The sequence below is a fragment of the Mus musculus genome, chromosome 12, assembly GCF_000001635.26.
Source record: "Mus musculus strain C57BL/6J chromosome 12, GRCm38.p6 C57BL/6J".
NCBI classification, from domain to species: domain Eukaryota; kingdom Metazoa; phylum Chordata; class Mammalia; order Rodentia; family Muridae; genus Mus; species Mus musculus.
This window is the reverse complement of record NC_000078.6, coordinates 69,767,779-69,785,458: the sequence shown is the minus strand read 5'-3', so window position 1 is coordinate 69,785,458 and position 17,680 is coordinate 69,767,779. Positions and strand designations below refer to the sequence as shown.

The following is a 17,680-nucleotide window of genomic DNA, read 5'->3' as shown; positions in this document are numbered from 1 at the left end:
GAGAGAGAGAGATCAGAGGGGTCTTCCTTTTATTTGAATAGTGTTGTAGCCATAGGTAAAGGTGGGAGGTGAGCCAAATGGATTCTGGGAATATTGTGGTGGTTGCCTTGGCAACAGGTGTGGGGGAGCACATCACTAGGTGTGATGTCACTGGGTTCTGAGCAGATCCTGATACCAACGGTGCATGTTTGCTTTTTTAAATAGTGGAACTTAAGCCCTTGCTGTAGCTTGTTTTTAAACATGTTACTACTAACCTCTAAATAGGTTAAAGACATATTTAATGGCAGGAAGAGTGGTCACAGGAATATCCAGAAGTCAGAGGGGGAGAAAGTCTCTACTAGTGGTGCATGCCTTTAATCTCAGCACTCAGGAAGCAGAGGCAGGTGGATCTCTATGAGTTCTAGGCCAGTCTGGTCTACACAGTGAGTCCTTGGACGGTCAAAGTTGTCTCCAGTGAGACTCCATCTCCAAAACAAACAAACAAACAAACAAACAAAACAAAACCAAAACCAAAACCCTTCAATTACAAACTCAGGTATCAGACTGGGGAGATGGTTCAGTGGGTAGAGGTGTTTGTTACATAACTACTAAGACCTCAGTGAATCCCAGACACTATGTAAAAATTAAAATAAATAAATAAATAAATGTCAGATGCTTAGTAAGACCAGCTACAATCCCAGCAGCCCCTACAGGGAGATTGGTGGTGGAACCACGAGAATTTCCTGAAGCTTGTGGGCCTGCTCACATGGCGCATGGAGCAGAAAAACAACAAAGAGATCCTGTCTCAAACAAGGTAGAAAACGATGTATCCTCTGACCTTCAGATGTGTAGTGTGGCACACACACCTGAATTCACACACACATCAATGTGCATGGGATGCACACACACACACATGAATTCACACACACATCAATGTGCATGGGGTGCACACACACACATGAATTCACACACACATCAATGTGCATGGGGTGCACACACACACACATGAATTCACACACACATCAATGTACATGGGGTGCACACACACACACATGAATTCACACACACATCAATGTGCATGGGGTGCACACACACACATGAATTCACACACACATCAATGTGCATGGGGTGCACACACACACATGAATTCACACACACATCAATGTGCATGGGGTGCACACACACACACACATGAATTCACACACACATCAATGTGCATGGGGTGCACACACACACATGAATTCACACACACATCAATGTGCATGGGGTGCACACACACACACATGAATTCACACACACATCAATGTGCATGGGGTGCACACACACACATGAATTCACACACACATCAGTGTGCATGGGGTACACACATGCGTGCGCACACACATCCAGGCATCATGTGCTAGACAATTAGGGTTCCTGTGGTGGGAAGTGGGCACTTACTTTGCATAGAACACATACAAGCATATAATGTGCTTTATTCCATCCCATCCCCTCTCACTCTACCCCTAGTAATATCTATGTATCCAGCAACAGGGGGTGGGGGTGGGGGGACAGAAACAGAAAGCAGCCAACTCTTTCCCAGGCCCCAAGTCTCTGCTGCTGAATCTCTGTGGAGGGAGTGAAAAGGTAGACCTGCTGAGAAAGGAGCAGACCGCCCTAGGGCAGCTGGAGATCAAAGATAAGACAATGGGTGTCTGGTAGGTCAGATCAACTCCAGTCAAAGGGCTAAAAGCAGCAGCTAGGACACAGGGAAAGCTTGCTTTCTCTTCTCTTCTCTTCTCTTCTCTTCTCTTCTCTTCTCTTCTCTTCTCTTCTCTTCTCTTCTCTTCTCTCTCTCTCTCTCCCTCTCCCTCTCCCTCTCCCCCCCCCCTCTCTCTCTCTCTCTCTCTCTCTCAGAGCAGGAGAGGGCATCGCACATTTTCACCTGGCAGGTAGGAACTGTCGACCCATCAGACTTGGCTGGACTGCCAACTCAGTTGCCTAGGACTCAACAATTATCAGTAGTAACCGCCTCAGACGCTGGCTATTGTGTCCTGTTTTGCATATTGGTTTGGGATGGTTAATGTTTTGCCAGAACCCTCCTAGCCGGGCAGCTGGAATCTAGACACAGCTCTGTCCATCTGTAAGACCAAGCCCTACTGCTTACATAAATCAGAACCACCAGCTGAAATGTTGTGGTTACAAAAAGATAAAGAGAGAGGGGATATGTTTTGGCAGAGGTGTAGTCAGGTATGGGGGAGCTAGCCAGTGAGGCTCAGGGGCTTGGTGTTGCCTTCCCAGGGTTGAGATTAAAGGTTTGTGCCTCCTTGGCCCAGCCATGTCTAGCTTTTCTTAGGTGGATTTAGGGATTGAACTTGGGTCCTCACTCTTGCATAGCACACACTTTACCAGCTGAGCTATTACTCAGTGCCTGCAGTATGCATTCTTTATGTTTTATTATATTTATTTGTGTGTGTGTGTGTGTAAATATGCATGTGACACGGTGCACATGTAGCAGTTTGAGGACAACCTGAAGTGGTTCTCTTTTTCTACCATGAGGGCTTACAGATTGAACTCAAACCATCAGACTTTTGGCAGGTGTCCTGACCTGTTGAGACATTTTTCTGGCCCTCCCGGATATATTCCTAATGAGAGCAATGTCACCTCCAAAAGGATCAAAACCAGTTCTTACAGGAGGATGACAAAACGTCTACTCTTTTTATTATATAAGGCACATGTAATGTGTATACAGCTATCTGATATATTAGTAGCGTTAAGTTTTTCTTTTGTAAGCAATTAGGGAAAAGACGTGTAAAATGACATTTTGGGGGAACGGAAATGAGAAAGGTACCTAGGTGTGACTGAGACTGGAAAATACTTCTCTGCTAAAAATGCTCTCAGTCATGGCCTCCCTGGTTCTGGGAGAGACTGTAGTTCTCTGTCCAGTGGGGACAGAGCTGTGTGACTGTAGGGCCACAGAGCTGTGGCTAGGGACCTCAGTGTTGGATCCTGTTCAGGGCTGTCAGTGACCTTGGACAAGCTCTAATGCCTTCTGGAACCCTGCCCACCCTTATCTCCTGATTTATGTCCCTGCCTGGTGCTGCTTCAATGACTTTTTGCTGAGTGGAGCATACAGGGCTCTGGACCCAACACGGAATGGCGTTCGAGCAGCCTGGGGATACAGGGACAGAAGAGCGTGAAGGTCAAAGGCAACAGTAGCAGAGGAGAGGAAAAAAAGCTGACAGAGAAAGGCAGAGGGTGGGTTTGAACATGAGACTGTCTCCAAAGGGACGGGCTCAAGGCAGATCTTGCATTAGGCTCTCCGAACGTCTCACAGGCTGTAACCCTCAGGTCAGCCCTGGGTGAGTTACCACTCTGCTGCCAAGCATCACTGGGGAGAAGTGGGACTCCAAGGCTCCCTGTTATTCGAAGGAAGCTTTAACTAAGCACATGATATGAGGTTTGTGCCAGGCTTGTGCCACTAAATACAGCCACCATTGCCATTCGAGTGCCCCAGCACCACAGCCTAGCCAAAACTTTCTAAAGGTATCGACTTCCCCAATGTTATTTGGAGGAATATTCCACATGCAAGCAAAAACCTCTGTGGGTAACCCTGTGGTGTTTAGTCTTAGCAAAATAAAAAGAGGTTTCTTCTCTTCGACTTGTTCAGCTGGCTAATGAAAATGGATTAATAATGTAACCCATTAGTAATGCCTAACTAGGTGCTACATTGTTACAGCCATGTTCAGCATTGTCTGTTACAAATTGTAGGGGACCAGACTCAGAAACTCAATTATTGGTGAGGATCACATTAAAACCATAAATGTGCAAAGCTGCAGGAGTGGGGAGCAGGTGGAGAGGCGGGGACTGGGGCAAACTAGAGCTCGCGTCTCGGAATGGAGCTCGTGTTCAGCCCCGCAGGAAGGTCACTCAGGAAGGTCGCTGTTCTGTTCTTTTAACAAGAAACTGGGATTTTGTATGATATCTCCTGAGAGTTTTCTCTATAAGTTTTGAAAGACAAATTTAAAATGTTTGTTCTTTGTCTTTCGTATGCATTGTGCCAAGTGACTGTGGGTGCTAGCATGCTGTGGGATGTATGTGGAGGTCAGAGGACCAGTCTCAGGAGTCAGCTATCGCCTTGTTGAGGTAGAGTCTTGTTTCTGCTACGATGCTTGTTTCTGCTACGATGCTTGGTATCCCAGGCTGAGTGGCCAACTAGTTTCTAGGTAATTCTCCTGGCTCCCCCTCAGGGCCGTCTCACCAGAGGAGGGCCAAGATGACAGATTCACACCATCACATGCAAATTTTTATGTCTGCTCCAAGGGTAGATCTCAGGTCATCAGGCACCAAGCTAAGCTTCTAACCTCAAGGCCATCTTCCTGGTGCCCAAATTCAAACTATTTAAAAGTAATAAGAACCATGCAGTTGATGCCTATAGACCTCTAACTGGGGGTGTTCATCCACGTTGGAGCCTGGCTGTACACCTCCACTCCACCCGGACATTTTTGGAGGGGCTGCCTCTCTGGATGTCTGGCACCAGGCCATTCTTCTACATAACCATATTGTGAAATTTAGCAGCAATTCAATACTGTTATCTAAAGAATAGATGATACCCAGATGTTTCATATTGTCCCAATAGTAGCTATATAACCATAAGTGTATAAAGTGCATTAAAAACCTGACCAAGCCAGCTCAGTCAGTCAACAGGTTCTCTAGCCCAGGAATGAGGATTCAAAAGAAAAAAAGATGGACAACACTGCAGCATGGCCCCAGCCAGTTCTGAGGCTGAGGCAGGTTTATTTTTTCCCAATCTGCTTTTATACCATTTTAATTACACGCAAATAATAAGGCCAAGCAGTACCATAAACACAAATAGTCAAGGAACAAAACAAGGCAATAAACAACGTCCTAAGACAGTTCCCATGATGACTGTTTCTAAGGCCTTTTCAGGATGACCAAGATGTCTGAGCCTACTTCCTGTCCTAGCCCAAAGTCATATCCATGACTGAAGGCTACGTTTATGTTCTAGCCTAAAACCAGATTCCTGCCTGAGCTTACTTCCTTGTCATGAACCTATGTCAGATTCCTGCCAAGTGGCCCCCAAAACGGGCCACAAAAACTAATATATAGTTGGGTGTGGTGGTGCATACAGGAGGCAGAGGCAGGAGACAGGAGGAGGCAGGAGGCAGGATCTCTGAGCTCAAGACCAGCCTGCCCTACCTAATGAGTTCCAGAGCAGTCAGGACTACAGAGTAAGACCCTGTGTCAACACAAAAACAAAAAACAAACACCCCCCAAACAAACCAAACAAAAATCCTTATAAATGTAGTAAACAGGTTTTAATATCTATTGGTGATTTTGCCTGAATTGATTATTGTCATAGCTGTTGTTGTTGTTGTTTTACATTTTTCTTACTTATTGGTGTTTTTTTTTTCTGTTAGAAAAGAACTTTCACCTCAGACACATATTTATTAATATCATTATATATTCACAAATGTATAAATTCAAGACATTATACACTGTTAACATGGCCATTACTTCTTTTTGATTCTCAAGGTGTCACATGCATGGCTATTTGACCTTCTTCAGTTGGCCTCCGGGTTCTGACAGGTGTTTGAGGACATTGTGTGACAGGAAAATAAAATGTCTTGGACTCATCCTGCCCCAGCCCTTGGATCAGCCATTTTTCCAGGAATCCAGTTCCATTTAGTGATAACAAAATGTCCTGAATTTAAAGTGTTAAGTAATTTTTAAAAATTCTCACATCGCTCAAACCCAATACCACACAGGATCTGCAGACACTGTCTGGCTATTAGGCTGCAAGTTTGGGGCCTTCAGACTCTCTGGCTTTTGTTCTGTGCAGTATTGGCTCCAAGGTCCAGTGAACTGGGGCCAGTGGAGGGTTTTTTTTGTTGTTGTTTTTGTTTTGTTTTGTTTACAGCACAGACTGGCACTGGGCATTTATGCAAACTGGTTGTCAGTATCATGGAAGACAATGGAGCAGTTCCTTGACCACAAGGAGAGAAACCAAACAGCCCCTTCTCATCCGCTCTGTTTGTTCAACAAGTGGAGACCTGTTTAATTTCATTTCCACAAGATAATATACAAACTGCAAATAGTAACTGGTTGCATTGTTTGTTTGCTTCAAGATGTTTTGGCTTAGCTCACAGGTGTTTGTCTACACAGACTGTGCCCTCCGTGCCAGTGGAAGCCCAAGTGATAAGCTGACGGGCAAATAGCTGAAACACAAAAGAAACAGAGGTCAACAAGTAGGTACCTTTCCATCTTCGAGGCCACAAAGAGAGTGAGCCCGTTCGTCCCCTAGTCTGTTGGTGCCATAGACACTGTGTCCTATGTCACACACAGAAAAATCAAACACCTCAGGACGGGAGGAGGCAGGATAAATTATTTTTAACAAATAATTTTTTGATAGATTGATGTTTATATGTGCTGAGGATTGAATCTCATGACAAATAATAGCTGCATAGTTCATGGGTATGATGCTTTGATATATGCTTATGTTGTGGCATAGTCAAGGCAAGGCAATTGGCATACCTATCCATTCAAATATTTGCTATTACTTGGTATGCTTGTGTGTGAGTATGTGAGGGTGCGTGTGTGTGTGTGTGTGTGTGTGTGTGTGTGTGTGTGTGTGTGCAGGCGTGCTTACACCTGTAGACATGTGGAGGTGGAGGACGACCTTGGATATTGTTTGTCAGACACTATCTACCCTATGTTTCGGGCAAGTTCTCTCACTGGCCTGGAACTCGCTGGTTAGGCGAGGCTGTCTGGTCTCCTGTCTACCTCCCCAGTGCCCGACTCTAAGCAGGTGCTGTGTTCCTGATTTTTCCCTAGGGTTATTGGGACTGCGCTCAGGTCTTTATGCTTACAAGGCAAGCGCTTTACTGACTGTGCTTTCTCCCTGGGCCCCAAATATTCATGAAGTCTTTGAGATGAAAACTTTAAAAAAATTTTCTCATTGTATTATTTTGAATGATAATCATTATTAGATAATTATAACCATACTCACTTTGCTATGTAGCATAATGTTAGGCTTTCAAAATGAGGGTTTGTATAATTCATCATGATTTTAAAAGTTATCTTACGACTTTCTTTCCTGTCTAAATTATTTTTTTTTATTTCCAACCTACAAGAATTAGACCTAGCCAAACCATCTGTGTTACATGTAGTTATAAAATATCCAAACCACACCTGAAGGTAGTAATTTTCCTGTAGAATGGAATTTTTTTTTTTAACTGGGTCAGGGGCGTGCCTTTCACTTAGACTTTAAAAAATGTTTTAATTCAGCTGTACATTTGGCAGGATTAATGTTTTATGCTGCAATTTTGCTTCCAACAGGCATATTCTCTTGTTAATCATTATCCTTCCTTATTGTTTATTAACCTTAAAGGCCCTCTAGTAAAAATACCAGTGAGTAAAATTGTGTCTCTGAAAATCGTTGAACTTGCTCTCCATTTTTGCTGGAACAATGGAAGGTAGGGGTTTCTAAACCAACCAGCATTACCTCCCACTATAACTGCCAGAGCAAGGTACCCTGGCCGTGCCAGCTCTCCATTGTTCCCCATTGTGACCATGGTTGTACTAATAATTCTTTCATGGTATTTTTCACAACAAAACAGCTAAATACACTGCACACATCACTGGCCTGCTGGGTTTTCAGAAGGCTCCAGAGGAGATCTCAGGCCAGGTAGCTGGTCAGAGAGTCAGGCTGGCATATTCTGTCCTTCTGTGGGGCCTCCAGCAAGCCTATGGGCAATCCTTAGCCCTGACTGCCCCAACTGCAGTTTCCCAAGAATGGTGTTTTCCTTTTGACTGTTTGGCCCAGGGTTAGGCTGAGAGGAAGGTAGGCAGCTCTGAGGGTTTCTGTTTGTCCCTCTCGTACCATATAAGATTATGAAATGAATGTTTGCAACCTGCCAAGCATCTACCTGGAATTCGCACTTGGGAGTGGAGGGGATGATCTCGGGGCGGTTCTGTGGATCTGTTCATCCCACTGGCTGTCAGGTTTCCAGCCTGGGGCCCTGAGAACACACTGAAGCTGAGGCCGGGGTGCTTAGGCCTCAGAGCCAATGGCTTCATGTGTTTACCAAGTGGTCACAGATCCCTTTAGGAATGGCCGTGGTGACATTGCAGGGTCCTTCCTCAATTATATTTTGATTTGGAAGCTGCAAGAAGATCTGCAACTTTCCATTTTAAGTGTCAACATCAGCTTTGTTATCTTTCAATTCTTTCTGCTACTACAAATCAGCTAACACGTTAGCAGGAGCCTGTGCCCCACCTCCCCTTCAGGAATCTATGCCAGGGCATTGTGTGGGTTGGCTCAGAGCTCTGTGAAGTGAGGTGCTCTGGCCTAGCTTCTCACTGCACTCCGTATATGCCACCCTGGGCACCTGATGTTGGCCCCTTTAGAATCTTGTTCTCATTGGAAGCAGAGAGGCTAATTCCCACGGTGGCAACTGCAATACAATAAAGGCAATGCTTTCCGATCTGCCCACCCAAAGCAGCGGTGGATGGACCCTCCAGGCCAACAACAACCTTTCTGTTTGCAGAGCTTTAGTGGAGAGAGTATTTTCAGGGCCTTCAAAGGAAACGCGATCACGTGTGGGGGCGGGGCTCTGCAGGTCCACCTAACATACCAATTTAGAATTCCTACCTCCTCAGTTCTCTAATTCCTTCCTCCTTTGATGGCTCTGCCAAGGCAGTTCCTGTGTGGCTACCTTATCTGCTGAAAGCCCAACCTCTAGACAGCTGTGCCAGAAACAGAAACTGTCTTCAGGTTGCCCTGGTCAGGAGCTAAACCCAAGCCATGGAACAGGGCTCTTCCATCAATGAATGTGAAACGTGCAGCGTTTATATTTCACTGTGCTGGTAGTCCAAGCCTCTCAAGATTCCGGCTAGCCCAGATGAGCCAGGTCTTGTTCTCTGAAGATGGGTACTTCCTCCTTGTGGTCCTCTTCAGTCTGCTTCTTTGTAACTAGCCGGGTCTTTTGGCCTGGAGGAGTAGGGACTGCATTTAAAAAGGATGACCGTTCTTTGCAGAGGCACCTGAACCGTGAGAGGGATCTTCAAACTGTGGAAGCAGCTTCGGTTCACCTTGCTGGTGTGCAAACCTCTGCAAGTCCAGAGGGTTTGGGAAACGTTAGGACTTAGGGTTTCCAGGCTCATCACCCAAACATCACTAATCCCTTGTCACAGGTCTTTCTCTTTTCTGACCTTACTTCTAACTGTAGTCTGAGGGACCTGTTAAGACTACATATTGTCTCCTTTGGGACACGGGACTTTGAAAGTGGAGTGTTTTCAGCAGTCTGTCTTGCCTCTCTATAGGGGACAAAAGTCCCTTAGACTACGGTTAGCAAATGCTTCACCTCCCAAACACAAAGCTGTCAAGTGACTAAGCCTGACCTGTCATTTTCTCTTTTCCTTTTTAATGATTTAAAAGAACTAATAAAAGCCAGGTCATGCAATACGCCCTATAATTATCACATCTCCATCTTTCTCTTATGCCACCATTGTTATACAGCCACCTGTATATCATCCAGAACCAACGCAGGTCAGGGCATTCATGTTTGTGTTGGTTCTCATGGGACCTACCTTCCACCGGGCCCACCCATCTGTCATGAGTACCACGTAACTGGGAGCTGATCCAGACCAACAGTGCATTCTGTAGATGGAGCTGGGCCCACTTCTCACGCCACTCCTGAGTTCAGTGCATTCCTCCACCCCAGAAGCTAGAATCTGAGATATGGAACCACACACTTGTTAGTAGTTTGGGAATTAGTCTTGGGGACAGGAGAACGAGGAGAGAGAGAAACCCATAGAAGCCCCAGTACCTCTGACCCTTGAAACTTGTATGACAGTTTAATAATCCTTAAGAAGGTCCTGGGATTGATCACTTTAAAGCTCTGGGCAGGGAGAAGAGCCTACGGTTTCCATCCTGCATGGATAGGAACTGAGGAAGGATTCCCTCCAAAAATGTCTAGGAGACCAAAGAGTTTAAGTCCACAATTTTAAAGGATTGTAAAAAACCATTCTACTGGGACAACTCCCACTTTCTGCTCTTTTGTTATTTACCAGAGTTGTAGGAGAAGAAGGTTTTAAAAAGGAAAACCAATATATAATAACCATTGAAGAAAAAGGTTCAATGTGTTTCCCTAAAGTACAGACACAAGGACAACATGCCCTTACTCACTCACAAAGAATACAGCCAGAGGGAAAGAAAGACCACAGACACAGTGAACTGTATACTGGTCAGTCTAAAAACATGTGGCCCCTAAGGACCCTCTAGGAGATCACTAAGCCCATACCTTCAGGGGACCAGGCAGGTTTTGAAGAATGATTCGTCATGGTGAGCCATACTCTTTGTTATTGGTCTTGAAATGTGCTGTCATCTCTATTGGCTGTGGATTTTCCCACTTTAGGCAGAAATGTGTACCGGGAATAGTTCACTTCCTCGAATATTTGGGATCAGTAATAGGAGAGTGGTGAGATGGGCTGTCTCACTGGGCCTCAGTCTCACAGGGTGAGAGGGAGGGAGAGGTGGGGAGAATAGCAAACAAAAGCACAAGGTCCTTCACAGAAGTGGACCACCATTCTCAGAGCAAGCTCTTTAAAGCCACAGCGATGGCGGACTGGCCTGGAGTTGCCAGATTGCCAGCATTTTCCAGAGCAGCCTTGGGACCAGGATTTTAAAGTGACATTTCCTGATCATTAAGTGTTGGCAATGAATATTAAAGTCTTAAAAGTTCTGTGGAGAAGGAAAGCTAACCAACAGACCTCCAGGGAGGCAGGGCCTGAGCTCATCTAAGTAGGTGGGTGGCAAAGGAAGGAAAGGTACCAATGACACACACAGGAGCCATCCAGGAAGGACATGTGACACTCTGCTCTTCATGGGAAAAACCAAGTGAAGACCAGGTCAAGTTCAACTGAGGGGATCCTAACATACAAACAGGGGTCTTGGGGTGCAGAGATGGCCCAGAGCTTGGAGCACTTGCTGTTCTTGCAGAGGACCTAGTTTGGTTCATAGCTGTCTGCAACTCTGGTAATGGGGGAGCCAGTGCTTTCTGGCCTCAGTATGTATGCATACACAGTACGCATATATATATATATATATATATATATATATATATATATATATATATACATACACACACACACATATATTTAAAACACTCATAAACATAAAATTATATATATATGTGTGTGTGTGTGTGTGTGTGTTGGTTTTTCGAGACAAGGTTTCACTGTATAGTCCTGGCTGTCCTGGAACTCACTTTGTAGACCAGGCTGGCCTCAAGCTCAGAAACCCTCCTGCTTCTGCCTCCCAAGTGCTGGGATTAAAGGTGTGCGCCACCACCTCCTGGCTAAAAATAAATATTTTTAAAAGAATTTTTTTATGCCAGAGAAAGTGTCTCACTTAGCAACGATAACAGAAAACATCAGAGAGAAGAGAGAGAGAGAAATTCCAAACTTGACCAGCCTCTCGCAGGACAGTGGTAATGACCTAAAAAGGACAATCAAGATCTTCCAGACTGGGCCAGCTGGAGAGAGAATGCCAAGAAATAAAACCAAGCTTGAGGCTGTGGCTTCTCCTGGTTTCCCAGAAACCAGGAGCAATTATGGCTAAACAAGCCGCAACACCTCTGCAGTATATTTGGCAATTCAATCTGTTCTGTGTATTCACATTTCTTGTTTGTGACATTTGGTTCTTGTCATCTAATTAATTTGCATGTTATTCAAAAACTCCCTTCTGTACTAATGTGGAAATAAGGCCCAGGCATGTCCCATCTTCTGATGTCACGACACACAGTATTGACATCTATAAAATTCATACTCAGGAACTACACAACAGAGTTACAAGCAACAAACAAACAAACAAACAAATGACCTCATGAAGTTTTGTGGGCTGTATTCATAGCTACCCTGAGCCCTCACACAGCTTGTGGGCCATGGGAAGGACACCTGAGAGCCCTCATAGACAAACATCCACAGTTATTGAAGCTGAGATTCAAAGCTACAGGGTATAGATTGTGAACCACATTCAGGACCAAAGTGTCCTCCTGTCCCAACCCCACACCCCAGGCCAATGAGTTAATGGACAGAGAAGGAAGGTGGCTTGAGATGCCAAGTCCACCACAGCCTGGTTCACCACCCCTTGCAGGGGTACCACAATGGGTCTCAAAAAGCCCCGAATGGGAAGTCCTCAGGACGCCTCTCAGCACTCCCCACCTGACCTTCCAGCAGCCCCTGCTGCCGCTGACCACCTGCGCCATCGCTCTCTTCTTCTTTCCTGCCACTGGGGACCTGTTTTTCTCTCTCTGTCTACCCCTCATCTCTCTGGGTTCTTTGGATTCTCCCTGTCTTGGCACACCTCTTCCTACAGCTCCACCACGGCATATGTGGGCTCTCTGATGCTATCCTCAGTTTTAGCTCCAGCTAACCTGATGTGTGTACATCCTGGGAAATGGAAGGACCAAGAACAGCAGTTTCTTCCTCTGGACCTGCTCGTCCTCTCTCTGCTGACCTCAGCAGGCCCTCAATTGAACACATCTTTGTTCATTCTCCATATCTTCCCTTCCCTTGTCTCTCAACTCAAGTTCATTGCCACACGCTGATTTATGGTAACAAAATATCTCTAAACAGAGCTTTTCTGCCATCCCTCTAGTGTCTATGCTGGTCCAAGGCCTATCATCTCTTACATGTCAGAAGGCCCACACTCTCCCTTCTTGTCCATCTTTACCTCTTCTGAACCATTCTCTGGGGCCATAATGCTCTCAGAAACCCAAGGGCTATTGTATCACAGCGTCCTGAACTTCCTTCCTGTGGCTTAGAAGAAAGTGTATATTTTCAGCCCACAGGGCCCTGCAGGAATTCCTTAAACGGCCTGAGTCAAATCCTTTCTTGCTACAGCGGAGCAGTCTGTTATTGGTATTTATCAGGAGAAGGGGATGGGTGAAGGAGGTACTGTGGTATAGGGAGATATGAGGAATTATTGCTCTTCTGTGCTGAGTTTTTTGACAGATACAATGTTTCAATTTTGCAAATGAAAAGAGTCATAGGGATGGATTGGGTGTGGAAGAACAATGATCCTCTCTTTATTATAAGAATACAGGAATCTGGACAGCAAAGCTGTTTATTTTACAACTTTATGAAGTTGGGCATTAGCCCAGAGAAAATGCAAATATGGGTGGTCTTTGAATGCTTTAAGTTTTTCCTTTTAAATTTTTTGCTACTGTTAGGAATCATAAATATCTATGTTTTCTAGTGGTCTTAGGTGACCCACAGGTTGAGAAACACAGTTCTAACGTATATCCTGGAGCTTGAGATTTCTTTTCAGGTCCCAATGAAACTCCTGTTTCCTAAACAGCAAAAGGCAGTGTGTGGGTCCAGGATGACATGTATCTAGGCCTGGCTCAAGCTAGACTACAGAGGATTTCTGGTGGTTAGATAAGAGTCAGCATTCCTCAGGAACTTGTGAAATGGTTTCCCTTCCTGACTCCCAGAAGGAGTCATTTCCCTTGCCTCCAGCAATAGGGACATATGGCTCTCTGTTGACATATGCCCCTAGGTTGCATATCAAAGCCCAAACTGGCCAGGCGTGGTGGCACACACCTTTAATCCCAGCAGAGGCAGAGGCAGGTGGATTTCTGACTTTGAGGCCAGCCTGGTCTACAAAGTGGGTTCCAGGACAGCCAGGGCTATACAGAGAAACCCTGTCTCAAAAAACCAAAAAAAAAAAAAGCCTATGCTGGCCTCCAGGCTCTACAGTCCCTAGTCACATGTGCCCTTTAGCGCATCCTGGTAGCGCCAGCTCTGGGATTCCCTCCCAAAGCTACTCCTCCTCCTTATAACCCACCATTTTCCACTGCTGCCTCCCTCACTGTCCCTGTCTCCACTACTCTCATTTCCCCACTTCTCGAGTCCTGGCCATGCCCAGGGTGTTTCTTTCTCTGTCTGCTCTAGAGTCTTCCAGAGGCCTCTGGATGTCCTCTCTCTCTATGTACAGTAAAAACCTCCCCCCCTAATGCAGTGGCCATGTTGGAAGCTTCTTTAACTGCACCCCTCGAGTACTGTTCCCTTGTTTTCTGGGATGTGAACTCAGTCACATGTATACAGCCTGTGACTCTTCAGCCCTAGGATGAACGAAGAATGCCTAGACAAGTAGGTGCAACTGCCAGCCAGTGGCTCCTGCTTATCTGAGAATCTCCAATGAGCTCTAAATACACCTCGTCCTGAAAACGGATCAAAAAAGAAAGAAAGAAAGAAAGAAAGAAAGAAAGAAAGAAAGAAAGAAAGAAGGAAGGAAAGAAAGGAAGGAAGAAAGAAAAAGAAAATAGATCACAGTGATTTGTTTCTTACTACTGCTATCATTGCTTAAATATGAGTTACTACGTGTCACTGGACTTGGATATTCTCAAATATGTGTGTGTCTATTATGTATTTCGAGACAGGGTTTCTCTGTGTAGGCCTGGCTCTCCTAGAACTCACTCTGTAGACCAGGTTGGTCTTGAACTCTACTTGCCTCTGCCTCCCAAGTGCTGGGACCAAAGGCGTGAGCCACCTCCACCTGACTTCTCGTGATATTTCTAATGAGAGAGAAAAGTTAACGTGATAAAGACAACACTTGACTATAAAATCCATGAGGAAAACTGTTAGCGACTGTTGTGGTTTGAGTGTGAAACGTTCCAAGATATTCTTGAGTCTTGAACACTTGGTCACCAGCTGATGGCATTGTTTGGAAAGGTTGTGAATCCCTTAGGAACTGGAGCCTTGTAAGAGAGAGTGGGTCACAGGTGAGTGGAGGTAGGACTTGAGGTTCTATTGCCCAGACCCCTTTTGTGACATTCTCTGCTTTCTGACTGCCATGGTGTCAGCTATATCATACTCCTGCCACTGTGGACTGGATCCCTTCAAACCGCAAGCCAAAATAAATCCTTCTTCCTGTACACTGCTTTTCGTCCCGTGTTTTTCCATAAGAACAAGGAAAGTAGCAACTATCAAATATTATTTGGAAAAAAAAAGATGCTAAGTGCCAATGTTAGAAATCATTAAACAATAATAAAACAGACACTAATGGTAGTTATTGGTCACAAAGCAAGAACGGGCACTACAAAGAGGCAATGACACTCGTGCATTCGTGTGTGTGTGTGTGTGTGTGTGTGTGTGTGTGTGTGTGTGTGTGTGTGTATCTGTGTGTGTGTGTCTCTGTCTGTGTGTGTGTGTGTCTGTGTCTTTGTGTGTGTGTGTCTGTGTCTTTGTGTGTGTGTGTCTGTTTGTGTATTGTTGCAAATTTCTTTTTTATTTAGAAAAAGATAAGTATGCCAGTCATGCTGGCACATGCCTTTAATCCCAGTTCTCAGGAGGTAGAGGCAGATGGATCTCCCTGAGTTGGAGTCCAGCCTATTCTGCATAGGGAGTTCAGGAAAGACAGAGCTGCATAATAGAGAGACCCTGTTGCAGAGAGAGAGAGAGAGGGAAAGAGAGAGAGAGAGAACTAGATTATTCTATCTATAGATATCCATAAAACCAGAGAACACTAAATGGCTAAGTGAAAATAGTTACTGATTACACAGTAGCCATTACTAACTACTTAATACTGTCAGAGAGAGCTATCTGAGCTATCTGGGATTCTGACACAGGGGTACAGACACAGTTGGGAGAACTCTTCAGGAAAGGATACTTAACTAGAGCCTTGAAGGCTGAGCTCGTCTAACTCAACCCCGTCAGCATTTCCTCACCCTAGCCAGTCTTCTCAGAACTCTGCTGTCACAAAGTACCCAGGCCCTGGTCTCTAAGTCGCTGACAGACAGCCTGTGAAGAGAGCTCAGGTGGCGATGATTTCAGACTCCTTCCACACAGAGAGTGAACCTCATGAAGGGGGGACACCTTTATTTCTACTGGCTGGAACCCAGAGAAAGACTCTCACAGCCCATATTCACCACCCTGCCTCTTCTGATTTCAGCAACTCAAGCACCCCAACCTGGTCAACCTCCTGGAAGTCTTCCGGAGGAAGCGGAGGCTTCACCTGGTGTTCGAGTACTGCGACCACACGGTGCTTCACGAGCTGGATCGGTATCAGAGGGGGTGAGTGGCCCACCCCTTACTAGAAAACAGAGGTGACAGAGCTCACAAGCGTTTGTAAGGGGAAAGTAGCCTCGGGGACTTTTTTTTTTTTTTAAGTTATGTAAAAAACCATGCATGGTAGTGTGTGTAGTTGGGAGATTGAAAGATGAGAACTGACAGAATGAAGCCATACTGAGCCATAAACTCTGTCTCAAAAACAAACAAACAAGTGAACAAAAGTAGTGGCAGACATGTCTCTGCTGCTGAAAGCTGAGACATTTCCAGAACAGTTGTAAAATAAGTCATAGTCATTCTAACGAAGAAAGCACACGTGGTATAGTACCATGAAAGAACCTTGGCTTCTGTGGTTCAGGTCTCTGCACTGAAGTTATCTCAGCCTCTCCAGAAGCAGTGGACAAGGACAGGAGATACTTTGTGTCTGATTAGGGAAGCACAGTGGCTTGGACAATAGAGGAAAACCTCTCTGAAGTATGGTGACACCCACCTAGGATCCCAGCTCATAGGAGGATCACCAGTCTGAGGCCAGCCTGCCTCTAGATAGACAGATAAATAGATAGATAGCTAGATACATAATACATACATACTACATACATAGATGATACATAAATATATACATAAATATATACATAGATACATAGATATATAGATACATAGATAGATATGTAGATAGATAAATAGATGAGAAAAAGATACAAAAGTAATCACCAAAAGGACGTTGTTTTTTTTAAAAAGATTTATTTATTTATTATATGTGAGTATACTGTAGCTGTCTTCAGACACACCAGAAGAGGGCATCCAATCTCATTACATGTGGTTGCTGGGATTTGAACTCAGGACCTTTGGAAGAGCAGTCATTGCTCTTAACCTCTGGACCATCTCTCCAGCACCCAAAGGGACATTTAAGGCCATCAAAAACCTAATGCAAGCTAAGTACTTAGTGTGCTGCATTAGTCGAGACTTCTTTGTTACAAGGGACAAAACCTCAGCTTGAGGCAGGTGCAGGTAGAGAGCACAGGCCTCGGTGGCTCTAGCTGGCAGAATGGGAGTGACTGGTGTGTGTGGCCCAGGACAGGAGGACCTGGGAAAGGGAAAGTGCAGGCTGGACACAACCACAGCTTATGTAAGCCCATGCAGTTTTCCCAGAAGAAGGGAACTCTTAAAGAGAAAGCTACACATAAAACCTATTGAATCTCTGATTGGCCAGCTAGAAAGATGCTATTATCCCAGGAGCCGATTGTGCTGTGGGATTCTTCTACTCCGTTCCTGGAGAGGAAGGGGGTGGGGGTGGGGGTCTGCCTTTGGCTGGGGAAACATGGAGAATGCCTGACAGCTCAGAGCTGTACAGTGGTGGGCAGGGCCTTGCTGATGTCCTTCCTCCAGCGGCTGGAGGATGAGATACTTCTCAGCTCTGCCCAAGAGCTTGTTCTGCCCTGTGATATTGGTTACCTAAGATCCGCCATGACCTCCTGTAAATGAGATTACAGTGGCTTGTGGCTTGTTAATGTCCATGAAGCATGCTTTTCATGTTCCAGAAGGTAGGCACCACCCTCCAGAAAGTCATCAACACAGAGGAATTATGCATTGCAACAAGAGAGCGTTTCCTGTGCTGCTCTTTGCTCCT

The 17,680-nt window shown here is 45.2% G+C and overlaps 1 protein-coding gene across 4 annotated transcripts in view; it reads left to right on the top strand.

Moving 5' to 3' along the window:
• The window catches only part of Cdkl1 (cyclin-dependent kinase-like 1 (CDC2-related kinase)), a 46,030-nt gene that overhangs the window by 5,738 nt on the left and 22,612 nt on the right, over positions 1-17,680 (top strand). For all 4 annotated transcript variants that reach the window (XM_017315203.2, XM_011244176.3, XM_011244177.3 and 1 more), the window contains one exon: positions 15,938-16,059. In XM_017315203.2, coding sequence (XP_017170692.1) covers positions 15,938-16,059 — 122 coding nt within the window. The remainder of the gene's footprint in view (positions 1-15,937; positions 16,060-17,680) is intronic.